Source organism: Nicotiana tomentosiformis, chromosome 8, assembly GCF_000390325.3.
Source record: "Nicotiana tomentosiformis chromosome 8, ASM39032v3, whole genome shotgun sequence".
NCBI classification, from domain to species: domain Eukaryota; kingdom Viridiplantae; phylum Streptophyta; class Magnoliopsida; order Solanales; family Solanaceae; genus Nicotiana; species Nicotiana tomentosiformis.
Genome location: NC_090819.1, coordinates 13,703,552 through 13,717,191, shown reverse-complemented (window position 1 = coordinate 13,717,191; position 13,640 = coordinate 13,703,552). Strand labels below are relative to the sequence as shown.

Below are 13,640 nucleotides of genomic sequence, written 5' to 3'. Positions count from 1 at the left end.
TTCCATCTTTAATTGCCATATTCCTAAGTTTGCACTTAGGTCAAAGTTTTCAACATAGGTCTTTGTTAGAGTCATATTGGCTACTGAAACAAACCCATTTTGATCCGCCTCTGATACCAATTTGTTAGGATCGGAAATTCGGGTAGTGCAAAATTTAGTCAAACAACGGTATAATGACAATAACAAAGACAATGGAAGTTGATAACAATGACAATTAAAGTAGATAAAGAAGACACAAATTTAACGTGGTTCGGTCAAAGTGACCAACGTCCACAAGCGGAGAGGGCAATTTACTATAACAATAAGAGTATAAAAGAGAGTATAAAATTAAAGTAAATACTCTAATTAATTCCAAATACCCTAAGGGAATAACCTCACAAGATCACTCCAAAGAAAGGGTTGACACAAGTGCTTCCCAACACTAACTCTCATACAAAATACTCTTAATAAAGGAAGAAAGGAAGAAACAAGAAATGAAGACTCAAGTCTTGTTGGTGTGTTTTCAAATGAGTAGAGAGTCCTCGTTATATAAGAAGAGAATAAAGAAATGCTTGGCTAACAATTGGCCACATCCTCTCAAAATACAAGGCCATTTATTTGGCCAACAAGGCCTTAAATAAAAGGCTCCAAATGTGCCAACAAGGCTCACAAATAAAAGGCCTAAAAATAAGGCCACCTTTTACAAATCTCCACCTTGGACATATTTTGGCTGATATAGTAAATTTGCTTCACCTTCTCCGCAAAAGCCCCAATGGGCATATGTCAAAATTTAATGCCATCAAAATCAGACAAGTTGTCTGATACCGAAACTGCAGTAGGGCCTATAACAGTGGATCCCAATAAAGTATACAATGAACCAGATCTGTGTGCTTTCATGATCACAAGAGCATCTTGAAAAACTTTTAAAACTCCACCTTCACTAGTGAATTTGCACCCAAGGGATTCTAAAGTGCCCAAAGATATGAGATTTTTCTTTAACTCAGGAACATATCTAACATCAGTGAGAGTTCTCACCACATCATCGTGTATTCTGAACCGAATTGTACCTTTGCCAATAACGTTGCAAGTAACATTGTTACCCAGTTGGACAACTCCACCTGCAACTGAATCATATGTAGAAAACAAGTCCCTGCTAGGACACATATGATATGAACAACCGGAATCTAAAATCCACTCATTGTCTAATCTGAAACTTGTTTCAGTTGCTAAGAATATAGTTCCCCCAATCTCATCAGTTGCTATACTAGCTTCGGCGGTGTCGGTATTTTTGTGCTCATTTTTTCTTTCTTTATGCTTTTCTTTATTTTTCAGTTTATAGCATTAAGAGATATTGTGACCTTTCTTATGACAATAGCGACACTGTAAATTATTGTATCTGGATATGGAGTCGGATTTGCCCCTAACAAACAAGCCAACTTCCGTTTGAGTTTCACTAGTTTTCCCAGTAATATCACTATCTATCTGTTCTTTTGATTTTAAAATAGATTTAATATCCTTATAAGAAATATTATCCTTTGCATAAAGCATAGTATCTCTTATATGATTAAAAGATGGGGATAGAGAACAAAGCAATAACACGGCTTGATCTTTATCTTTAATTTCAGCATCTATATTACTCAAAACCATAAGAATGGAATCAAAGGTGTCAAGATGAGAGAGAATAGAGGTACCTTCACCCATACGAATTGTATAAAGCTTCTGCTTCAGGTAAAGTTTATTTTCCACCGTCCTGTTCATATATAATGTTTTCAATTTTTCCCACATGTCTTTGGCTGTGGTTTCTACAGAAACTTCACGTAAAACCTCATTTGAGGGATTTAAAATGATACATGCTTTTGCCCTTTTGTCTATGACTACAAACTCCTCATCCGTCATTTTATCTGGCTTCTTCTCCTTTCCTTGTAATGCCAAGTCTAAGCCATCCTGAATTAGGATAGTGTCCATCTTTAATTGCCACATTTCTAAGTTTGCACTTCGATCAAATTTCTCAACATAGGTCTTTGTTAGAGTCATATTGGCTACTGAAACAAACCCTGTTTGATCCGGCTCTGATACCAATTTGTTAGGATCGGGAATTCGGGTAGTGCGAAATTTAGCCAAACAACGGTATAATGACAATAACAAAGACAATGGAAGTTGATAACAACGACAATTAAAGTAGATAAATAAGACACAAATTTAACGTGGTTCGGTCAAAGTGACCAACGTCTACAAGCGAAGAGGGGCAATTTACTATAACAATAAGAGTACTAAAGAGAGTACAAAATTAGAGTAAATTATCTAATTAATCCCAAATACCCTAAGAAAATAACCTCACAAGATCACTCCAAAGAAAGGGTTGACACAAGTGCTTCCCAACACTAACTCTCATACAAAACACTCTTAATAAAGAAAGGAAGGAAGAAAAATGAAATGAAGACTCAAGTCTTGTTGGTGTGTTTTCAAATGAGTAGAGAGTCCTCGTTATATAGGAAGAGAAGAAAGAAATGCTTGGCCAACAATTGGCCACATCCTCTCAAAATACAAGGCCATTTATTTGGCCAACAAGGCCTTAAATAAAAGGCTCCAAATGTGCCAACAAGGCTCACAAATAAAAGGCCTAAAAATAAGGCCACCTTTTACAAATCTCCACCTTGGCCTAATTTTGGGTGATATAGTAAATTTGCTTCACCTTCTCCGCAAAAGCCCCAATGGGCATATGTCAAAATTTATTGCCATCAAAATCAGACAAGTTGTCTGATACTGAAACTGCAGTAGGGCCTATAACAGTGGATCCCAATAAAGTATACAACGAACCAGATCTGTGTGCTTTCATGATCACAAGAGCATCTTGAAAAACTTTTAAAACTTCGCCTTCACTAGTGAATTTGCACCCAAGGGATTCTAAAGTGCCCAAAGATATGAGATTTTTCTTTAACTCAGGAACATATCTAACATCGGTGAGAGTTCTCACCACATCATCATGCATTCTGAACCGAATTGTACCTTTGCCAATAACGTTGCAAGTAACATTGTTACCCAGTTGGACAACTCCACCTGCAACTGAATCATATGTAGAAAACAAGTCCCTGCTAGGACACATATGATATGAACAACCAGAATCTAAAATCCACTCATTGTCTAATCTGAAACTAGTTTCAGTTGCTAAGAATATAGTTCCCTCAATCTCATCAGTTGCTACACTAGCTTCGGCGGTGTCAGTATTTTTGTGCTCATTTTTTCTTTCTTTATGCTTTTCTTTATTTTTCAGTTTATAGCATTAAGAGATATTGTAACCTTTCTTATGACAATAACGACACTGTAAATTATTGTATCTGGATATGGAGTCGGATTTGCCCCTAACAAACAAGCCAACTTCCGCTTGAGTTCCACTAGTTTTTCCAGTAATATCACTGTCTATCTGTTCTTTTGATTTTAAAATAAATTTAATATCCTTATAAGAGATATTATCCTTTGCATAAAGCATAGTATCTCTTATATGCTTAAAAGATGGGGGTAGAGAACAAAGTAGTAACACGGCTTGATCCTCATCTTTAATTTCAGCATCTATATTACTCAAATCCATAAGAATGGAATCAAAGGTGTCAAGATGAGAGAGAATAGAGGTACCTTCACCCATACGAATTGTATAAAGCTTCTGCTTCAGGTAAAGTCTATTTTCCACCGTCCTCTTCATATATAAGATTTTCAATTTTTCCCACATGCCTTTGGCTGTGGTTTCTACAGAAACTTCACGTAAAACCTCATTTGAGAGATTTAAAATGATACATGCTTTTGCCCTTTTGTCTATGACTACAAACTCCTCATCCGTCATTTTATCCGGCTTCTTCTCATTTCCTTGTAACGCCAAATCTAAGCCATCCTGAATTAGGATAGCTTCCATCTTTAATTGCCACATTTCTAAGTTTGCACTTCGGTCAAATTTCTCAACATAGGTCTTTGTTAGAGTCATATTGGCTACTGAAACAAATCCTGTTTGATCTGGCTCTGATACCAATTTGTTAGGATCGAGAATCCGGGTAGTGCAAAATTTAGCCAAACAACGGTATAATGACAATAACAAAGACAATGGAAGTTGATAACAACGACAATTAAAGTAGATAAAGAAGACACAAATTTAACATGGTTCGGTCAAAGTGACCAACGTCCACAAGCGGAGAGAGGCAATTTACTATAACAATAAGAGTACAAAAGAGAGTACAAAATTAGAGTAAATACTCTAATTAATTCCAAATACCCTAAGAGAATAACCTCACAAGTTCACTCCGAAGAAAGGGTTGACACAAGTGCTTTCCAACACTAACTCTCATACAAAACACTCTTAATAAAGGAAGAAAGGAAGAAACAAGAAATGAAAACTCAAGTCTTGTTGATGTGTTTTCAAATGAGTAGAGAGTCCTCATTATATAGGAAGAGAAGAAAGAAATGCTTGGCCAACAATTGGCCACATCCTCTCAAAATACAAGGCCATTTATTTGGCCAACAAGGCCTTAAATAAAAGGCTCCAAATGTACCAACAAGGCTCACAAATAAAAAGCCTAAAAATAAGGCCACCTTTTACAGATGTTATGTATCATTAAGTCTACAGGGCTAGTTATTAGCCAAGCTGAAGTTTGATTTCTTGAAGAAACCATATGCGACGTCGTCTTTTTTTCTATGATGCTGATGTCCGGGCCTCCTGAGCGGAGGGTCTTCCGGAAACAGCCTCTCTGCTTTCTTAAAGGTAGAAGAAAGGTCTGCGTACATATTATTTTTTCTAGACCCTACTTGTGAGATTATACCGGGTTTGTTGTTATCGTTATCGTTGTTGTTGTTGTTGTTGTTGTTGTTGTTGTTGTTATTGTCGTCGTCGTCATCGATGTCCGATCCAACTTGCGAGGACCTCGACTATTCCACTGATTGTGCTCTGAATTTGAGTCAATAATGTGTGTCTTGTTGAAGGAGGGTCTTTTTGTTTATGCCATAATTGTTCATCCAGAATTGGTTGAAGCTTATACTCCATAAGATCATTAATAAGTGGACAAAAGATGTTTTATTAATGTTCATATGAAGTTTACTGCCTCAGTAGGCAATAGAGGACAAGATTCAATGGCAAAAGCACAAAAATATCTCATCTGACATCTCAATATATAGACTTCTTGTGTTGTTGCTACTTGTTGATGCTGCTCCTTCTCATCTTTTCTTCGATCGAGGGTCTATCGGAAATAGACTCTCTGTCTTGCTAGGGTAGGGGTAAGGCTGCATACATACAACTCTTTCCAGACCCACTTGTGGGATTACACTGAATTTGTTATTGTTGTTGTACTATCGTTAATAATAATCTTTGTATTAGAATTAGTTGTACATTACAGATATAAACTAAGTAATTAGTACATAATGAACGTATTAAAGGTGACGTAACTTCTCTAAGTTACTAATAAATTACAATGGAAATTTGTATTTAGAAGTTGTACACTAAATGTTTAGCATGTAAATGTAAGTACAGTAATTTTATTCTATATGCGATATTTATTGTTGCCAAACAATTGTTCTTTAAAAAAGTTTAGATTAACAATCGTTTAACCAAGTATTGGGTAAAATTATGACAAACATCTTTTTGTTTTTAGGCATGATCAACGTCTAATTTTTACAATCATATGCTAAATGCAATTTTCGGCTAAATTAGAGTTGGATGAATTTCAAACTAGATTATGAATTTATGATTAGACCTTATCCAAGTCCTAAAGTCTCCAAACAAGCAAACTATCGACTTGCAATTGGTAAATGAACAATTAGACGAATCAGACATTCAAGTTCAAACTTGCGAGAAAAATCTGTACAGATATACTCTTCTCCACCTGAATATAAGTGTTTTGTTAGCGGAAGGATTCAATATCGAAATGTGAGCCTAACCCACACATCACGCGTTGTACTCTTGCCGCTGAACCACGGAGCATCTCAACGGATTTTGTTTTGCTTGGCACAGGAAAACATTGCCTTCTTTCTTTTCTGGTGCAACAGAAGTTGGCCTCAAATAAAATCTAAAAGCATTTAGCTGAGACAAGTGCATTGTATCTGGCATTTATTTCATTCTCCCTTTCCTCCCCTTTTTCTTCTTTTGTTTTTGGATGTCCTACAGTATCTAATAAGGACTGAACCAATGGAATTATAATAGTTGCTATAGAACAAAAATGAAGGATTTCAGAAAATAGAGCAGTCATAACCAAATACAACTGGCTACAGGTAATTCTGAACCCCATTTCTTAAGCACAGTACAAAGGCAAGCTTAAGCAAAAGTCTAGTGTTACAATTGTCAAATCTTTAGTTGATTTATGAATGGAAAATAAAAGCCAAAAATAAGTATCTTGCTCTATAAAACAGCTTAGGCGAAAACCTCATAAAATTTCTCAACAACAAGTACGCCCGAGTCGATAGATTCCAAAGGATCCTTCCTCAGTCTGTGTCTTAAGCAGTTGGGAATGACAGTGGCGATATCCTCCGGAGTTACCTTATCTCTTCCTTTTAGTGCAGCCAACGCTCTTGCTGCCCTGTTAGTGACTATATCACCTCTCAATCCATCGACGTTTAGTTCTGCACAGACCTTAGAGATTTTAACTCGAAGATCATGATCGATTGTAACAGCAGAAAGAGCGTTCCTAGCTGAGTCGATTTGGTTCTGGAGCTTTTCTTGCTCTGCCTTGTATGATTCCCTGAATTCCTTGGGGTTCTTATCAAAACGAGCTCTTTCCTCAACTATCTTCACTCTCAGCTCTGCATCTCTCACGGTCCCCACTTGGGCATGCATTCCAAATCGATCAAGAAGTTGTGGCCTAAGTTCTCCTTCTTCAGGATTACCCGAACCAATAAGGATAAACCGGGCAGGGTGTGATATTGATATCCCCTCTCTTTCAACAGTGTTCCATCCCGATGCTGCAGAATCCAAAAGAACATCTACTAAATGGTCGTCCAAAAGATTAACCTCATCGACGTAAAGTATTCCTCTGTTAGCTTTAGCAAGAAGACCAGGCTCGAAAGCCTTCACACCCTCAGTAAGAGCTTTCTCAATGTCGATTGTGCCACACACCCTGTCCTCAGTAGCACCAAGCGGTAAATCAACCATGTTGATTTTCGTACGGGATATAGGAAGCTTCTCTCCGCTCCTCAATTTGTCACGGACTTCTGCGCTCATTACTTCTTGGTCGTCTGGATCTGAATTGAATGGATCACCAGAAATAACTTTGATTTCAGGAAGTAAATCTACCAAAGATCTAACCGTGGTGGACTTCCCGGTTCCCCTATCACCCATTATCATCACACCTCCAATCTTTGGATCTATTACATTCAGCAAAAGACATAACTTCATTTCATCTTGTCCCACTATAGCTGCAAATGGATACACCGGTCTCTGGCTCTCCTCAGCAAGTTTCTGACCCTTAAAATGGCAAAGTAGGTGAGTTTATCAATATACTATGCGTCGTAACCGAATAAATAAAAAAGGGTTGAGAATACATTGCCTAACAAATAAATCAGTTTCCCCAAATGTTATAACTTTCTAATCTGAACCTAACAAAACTATTTTGAACTTTAATATATTCATCTCCCTCCATTTCAATATATGTTTCTTATTTTCCTTTTCAGTTTGTTCCGAAAGAAATACTTCTGTCTTTCTATATTTAGTACAGTAAATCTTTAATTCCACTATTCCTATTTTGTTCTTAATGACACTCATTATAGGAATGACATCGCACGTTTAGACCACAAGATTTAAATGTTATCGTTGATACATTATACAAATCTTTAGTTTAAGACTGCAAGATTCATAAATCTTCTTTACATTTTTAAACTTCGTGATCAATCCAACTAAGACACATAAAGTGAAACGGAGAAATCTATTTATACGAGACTCTTTCCTTTTTGGAACGTCCAGACATGTTTGAGATCACTCCATTTCAATAGAAATTTTACAACTTTCAAGAATTCAAATTCATTAAAATATCCAAACTTCTAACCTTCAATATCACGTTTTTTCCATGAAACTTATTTTCAACCATTAGTATGATATTCACTTCCACTATCACTAATATAATATACAAGTCAAATAAACTTCTCACATAATATGAAACAGAGGAAATATACCCACATTCAAGAAGCATCACAATTGGGTCCAAGAACATTTCAGCAAGCAATTTATATGCATTTTAATAATCTTTCTAGCTACTGGTGAAAACATATTAACTAGCTCTCTTGCAATGTTGCAGCCATTTCATTTCACATCCTCAACTTAGATTGCCATTTCATTTTATACCCTCAACTAAGATTTCGGAGCACAAAGCATCCCGTGTTCAAGCAGGGTCCGGAGAAGAGCTGCACCCAAAGGGTGTGATGTAGGCATCCCACCCTGATGCAAGCATCAATTCCAAGGCTCGATCCCGTGGCTATAGGTCAGACAGAGACAACTTTCCGGATGTTCCACAACCAAAACCCCAAAATCCCACACTATTTATAATACACAAATCTTCCCTAATGAAATTACCTTATCCCGAAATACCGAAATGAAGAAAATTAGTACCTGTTCTTGAGCAGGGCTGATTTCCGTCGCAACATTTGAAATTGCTACATGGAATTGGGACCTCCCTTTTTTAACTGGGACTCTAATCCCTCCATAAAACTTCCTCCCTTGACTCTGTCCTGCAATAAAAAGTAACAATTTCTGAATTATTGAACTATATGGATAAAATTTATGCAAACTACATTGTGATTGGTTATACCTGAAGAAGGGAAGAGGGAGAAAACGGCAGATTTAGAGGAGCGAGAAGATAAGGGTGTAGAAGCTAATATTGCAGCTGCTGCTGCTGAAGAGGAAGTTCCTAGTAGTGAAGCCATTTTTCTGAAGGAGGACTGTGTAGAATATTTTAGTAAAGAAGAAAAACTACTTTTGCTTTGATACTTGGCATTGGTGTGTTGGTCACTACTAATTACTGGCTTGTGTTGTATTTTGTCTGGATAAGACGATAGATTTCCGGGTCATACTTTTCTGTAGCCTATGATCCATTGGATTCCTGGCTACAAATATTTACCATTTGGCCCAAGAAAAAGAGTCGCAAATTTAGAAAAAATAATAGCCGGAAAACTATATTTTTTTGTATGTTATATATAAAAATTATATAAATTTTATATACTTTTCGACTACCAAATATAAATAATTTCTGGTGCAGGTTAAAAGTGAAAAAAGCCTCAATATTTACGCAAGGTGATCACTTTTGAGGCCTTGTATTTAGAAGTTGATCACTTTATCAAAATCAGACCAGTGAAAGTTGAAAGTGGTTATCTAGTCTGAAATTTATTACTAAAACTTAGAATTCAGAACACTGGTTTAATTTTTGAAAAGTTATCACCTTCTAAATACAAGGCCATAAAAGTGGCTACTTTGAGTAAATCAGCCAGAGGCAAGGGGGGAGCACCTCATTTGGTTACCGAAATTTTACTACCTTCTAAAAGAAAAGGCATTTTTCTTCTTTTATTTTTTTTTTTTAATTTCTGCCTTTGATTTCGTGATTTAACTGAATATTTTTTATTAACTCGTATTTATCATAGGCCTGTCACTATATGAAGTATAATTTTGTCTAATTATTGGACGCATTTGGACGTACAAATAATAATTTTCTTAATAGCAGAGTAACCAGGTACTAATGTTGCCTTTGTATAATTTTCTCTAGTTCTAATCTGTGCGAGTAAAATGCACGATACAGGAGACATAACTCAAGTCCCTAAATTTTCATCTTGGCTTTACACGACCATTTCCAAATTTCCAATAAATTTCTACGAGCAATTTTTTTTTGTTAAATTAATTTTCTAGATTTGAAAGACCCCTTTTATCCTCCTGTTTGTTAAATCCAAATCCATAACAGGTAGTTTATTTTTATTACATGAAAATAAAATTAATAGGATGTTGGCCAAACTTCTAAAATTAGCTTATTTTAAAAATATTTTTTTGCAAAAGTGCTTTGAGAAAAAAAATACGTCTAGAGAAAAATAGTTTGTATTTGGCTAATCAATTTGAAAAGTATTTTTGACCAGCAATTTTTGTTGATCCAAACTTTTCAAAAAGTATTTTTAAGTGACATAAAAGATTTGCTTAATATTTAATACGTATTATTTAAGTAGATAAGTTATTTCTAATATATTATGAAAGACTATAAGTAAGTTTTTTTATTTTTATTTAGGTAAAATATAAAAATTAATTAAAAAATCCTTGATTCTTTAAATGATTTAAATATATCAAAATATTATTTAACAAATACTCCCTCCGTTCACTTTTACTTGGCATGTATACTAAAAATAGATTTTTATTTTTACTTGTCACTTTACGAATATCAAGAGAATGGCAAATTATTTTTCCTGTTATACCCACAGTATTTATTACTCATTTCAAATCATTTTCTCAAATCCAACAAAATATGCATCAATTAATATGTGTATCATGGTAAATTATGCACATCATTTATTATTTCTTAAGGGGAGTGAAAAATCAAAACGTGCCAAGTAAAAGTGAACGGAGGGAGTATAAAATTATTCACCCAAAAGTCATCATATATAAGAAATCTATCCTAAAAATAATATAAAAAAAACTTATACATTTGAAGATTTGAGTTTAGCGTAACTAAATATTAGGTTAAATTGAGTAGGATTATTTTGATATATACAATATTTTGTTAAGGATATTTCTGCCAAGAAAAAATTAAAAACAACTTTTGCTTCTGCTTTTGGGGATCGAAAAGCTATTATTTTAAGCTTTTATTCTACTCAAAAGTACTTTTTCTCCTAAAAGTTTTCCCAAACATATTAACATTGAAACAAATGCTCTTTTTGAAGGGAAAAAAAGAGAAGAAGAAGCGCTTTTGCCTTGAAGAAGCTTGGTTAAACATACTATAATTCATAAAAGTACAAGTCAGTAACAAATCAGATCACAAGTTTAAAATAATTGAGGAAACAATATGCGACACATCAAATATTTATACTATATTTATCATTCGTAGCTATACTTTCAACAAATTTACCATTCCTAGCTATATTTGAATGTTATAGCAAATCCATGAAACAAGAGACTAATTATTTTGAACTGAAATAAGAGAGCAACAAGCTCTCGTAGCTCAGTTGGTTAGAGCGCTTGCTTAGTTAATGAAGGTCTTGAACTCACTCTCAACAAGAGCAATTTATTTTTCCGTATTTCTATATTTCGTTTTAGTTGTATTCATTATGTGAACGAATATAGTCGATACGAATACAGTCGAGTCGATACAAGTTGTATCCTTTGTATACACCCTTGTATTTCACCTCGGCTACAGTTGATACATGTTGTATATGTTGAGTGAATGAATACAATTGCGCGAACAAATATAGTTGACACAGGTTGTATTCGTTGCGCCTTTGAATACAAATAATAGAAGTTACCAACTATTAAACAGCAGCTACAATTAGTAATTAGGCTAGTTGCTCTAAACTACAGTTCTTTATGAAAAATTCTCAAGAAGTAATTTACGTCTAGAGGTCATTGGCATAATTAGACATAAACTTTTTTAATAACATTTTTATTTAGTAAAAGGATTCATTGGCAGTGCCAATATCACTTTTAAGTCTTTATGAAATCTCAATAGGTTTGGAATTAGACGAATTGGTGCCAGTATTTCTAGAGCTCCTAGCTAGTGCTATTCTTAACTGGCATTGTTAAAAAATTTGGCAGCGTTTAAATTTTTTTATAGTCCACACATGATTGTTCATCTAGTTAAATAACCTACAAAGTATATGAAGTTGACAAGATATATAGCAAAAAATATTTTCTGTATATAATATTCAAAAAGGAGGACCGTAGTATTAAATGTTTGTTCTTATCCCGAATTTGCATGTCTGATGTTCAAATGCTATGTGCATCTCAGAATCCCTATTAGGTTTTGTGCATTTGAAAGGTGCTTTAAAACTGAAGAAAAATATTTTATTTATAAATTTATGAATGATCCCTACAATTCTTTATTTTCTTCACATATAAATAAGCTACTAATACTCCTATTTATAATAGTACGAAACATATTTCAACTAGAAACATGAAAGCCTATTCCTATATTAATTATGACTACAAATTCTAGTTAGACATGAATTAAATAACTTTGTAAATACCAAATCCTAAATAATTTAGGTATCCTACTATAACTTTGAATTAGTTTTCCAACAAAAACACACTTCTTCTTCTTCTTTTCCTTATTACTCCCCCGTCTCAGTTTATATGATTTTATTCTTTTCAAGAATCAATTGACTAATTTTTTAAGTTAAATTTGATTAGATCAACTCAATAATTTAAATTAAAATTCAAATATCTAAAACTATACAAAAAACGCTAGAAGTAATAATTTTTCTCATGTCAATATGAAAAAAATATGTACATTTTAAAGTGTTGGTCAAATTACATAATCTAAATCTCGAAAAATAAAAAAATAAAAAATGTCATATAAATTGAGAGGGGAAGGGAAGTAGTTAGAATTAGTAAAGCCACTAGAGTTTGCATTTTTGAGAGGAAAACCATTTAAATAAAAATGCTGGCTATGGGGTTCGAACCCATGCGCACTTATGTGCAGAAGATCTTAAGTCTTCCCCCTTAACCTCTCGGGCAAACCAGCTTCTATGCTTAGCTTTGCTTAATTATAATCACTTATTAAAATGATAAGCTGTTCACCAATGAGTCTCCATCCCCATCAGCATCTATTCATAATCTGATGATTACTTGCTGTAATACAATTTTTATAGTCATCGTCGTTCGTCACTCATTCCTTTATTCATTCTGATTCACAGTTAAATATTTATAATTTTTTATTATATGAAAGTTCGGGCAAAAATTAGTGGATTCACATAAAGTTATACCCAATCTTCTAGATTCGCCTCATTCTGTAGACATAGTCCTCTCTCAAATCCTTATGAAACCGAGGGGTTGACTTCTCCGCCGTACCAACTTGTCAAGGAGGTTTATATTGGAGATGAATGAGTGTTGCGGATGCAGGGTCAGATTTATGTGCCCAATGAGCTCGGATTATATCAGCAAGAATGGTACATTGCCTATTTATCGTTATGGCTCGGGAGATAATTAAAATGAGCTCGCCTGCTACCTACTATACTGGACCTTTTCGTGCTAAAACGTAACTGGATAGTGGAATTGTTTGGATTGAACTGCAGAGGAGTATAGTAAAGCACCGGCTCATAATCTATGTGTGAAGACAATTACAATTGTGCTTTAAGAATCAGTTCCCTTCTTATTAAAGTTAGATGGAATAAACAAAAAAATTGTAAGTCCTAGTTTCAGCAAAAGAAATGTAGTATAAAATAGAACTTCTGAATGTCTCGAATGACTTGTCAATTGACCGAAAAATTCCACTATATAGATAAATTTTAAAAAAAGTAATGTATGTATAGTATATGTTGAATCCCTAACTTCTTCGTATATTTACTTCGATATATTTTGATCCTTTTTAGTGAAAATTCTGATTCCGCCACTGATAGGGACGTGTGAGCTCCGAGGATCTGACCCTCATCATCACTTTAAGCACTTGACCTGAATATAGTAGTTTCCGTGATTTTTTTACCATATTTGATTTTCATATCTTTTTAAGGAAGGGCAA

At 34.5% G+C, this 13,640-nt stretch overlaps 2 protein-coding genes and 1 non-coding gene across 4 annotated transcripts; all 3 read right to left on the bottom strand.

Annotated features, from left to right (window-relative positions):
* Window positions 1-375: 375 nt before the first annotated feature.
* LOC138896620 (uncharacterized) lies at window positions 376-1,986 on the bottom strand. Its single transcript, XM_070181900.1, has 2 exons — window positions 1,671-1,986; window positions 376-1,103 (listed from the first exon to the last, which is right to left on the bottom strand). The coding sequence occupies exons 1-2, from the start codon at window positions 1,957-1,959 to the stop codon at window positions 763-765; spliced, it is 630 nt and encodes a 209-aa protein (XP_070038001.1). The 5' UTR covers window positions 1,960-1,986; the 3' UTR covers window positions 376-762.
* A 4,231-nt stretch (window positions 1,987-6,217) lies between these two features.
* Window positions 6,218-8,971, bottom strand: LOC104089103 (magnesium-chelatase subunit ChlI, chloroplastic). Of its 2 annotated transcripts, none has more exons than XM_009593922.4 (3): window positions 8,748-8,971; window positions 8,549-8,667; window positions 6,218-7,411 (listed from the first exon to the last, which is right to left on the bottom strand). In XM_009593922.4, exons 1-3 carry the CDS (start codon window positions 8,860-8,862, stop codon window positions 6,362-6,364), a joined length of 1,284 nt encoding a protein of 427 aa, XP_009592217.1. In that variant the 5' UTR covers window positions 8,863-8,971; the 3' UTR covers window positions 6,218-6,361. The 2 variants fall into 2 exon arrangements, with proteins under 2 accessions (XP_009592217.1, XP_009592218.1); XM_009593923.4 differs by having other exon boundaries at window positions 6,218-7,405; window positions 8,748-8,951.
* Window positions 8,972-12,564: 3,593 nt separating this feature from the next.
* Window positions 12,565-12,647, bottom strand: TRNAL-UAA (transfer RNA leucine (anticodon UAA)). Its single transcript has one exon. It is a non-coding gene; the product is annotated as a tRNA-Leu (tRNA).
* Window positions 12,648-13,640: the final 993 nt, after the last annotated feature.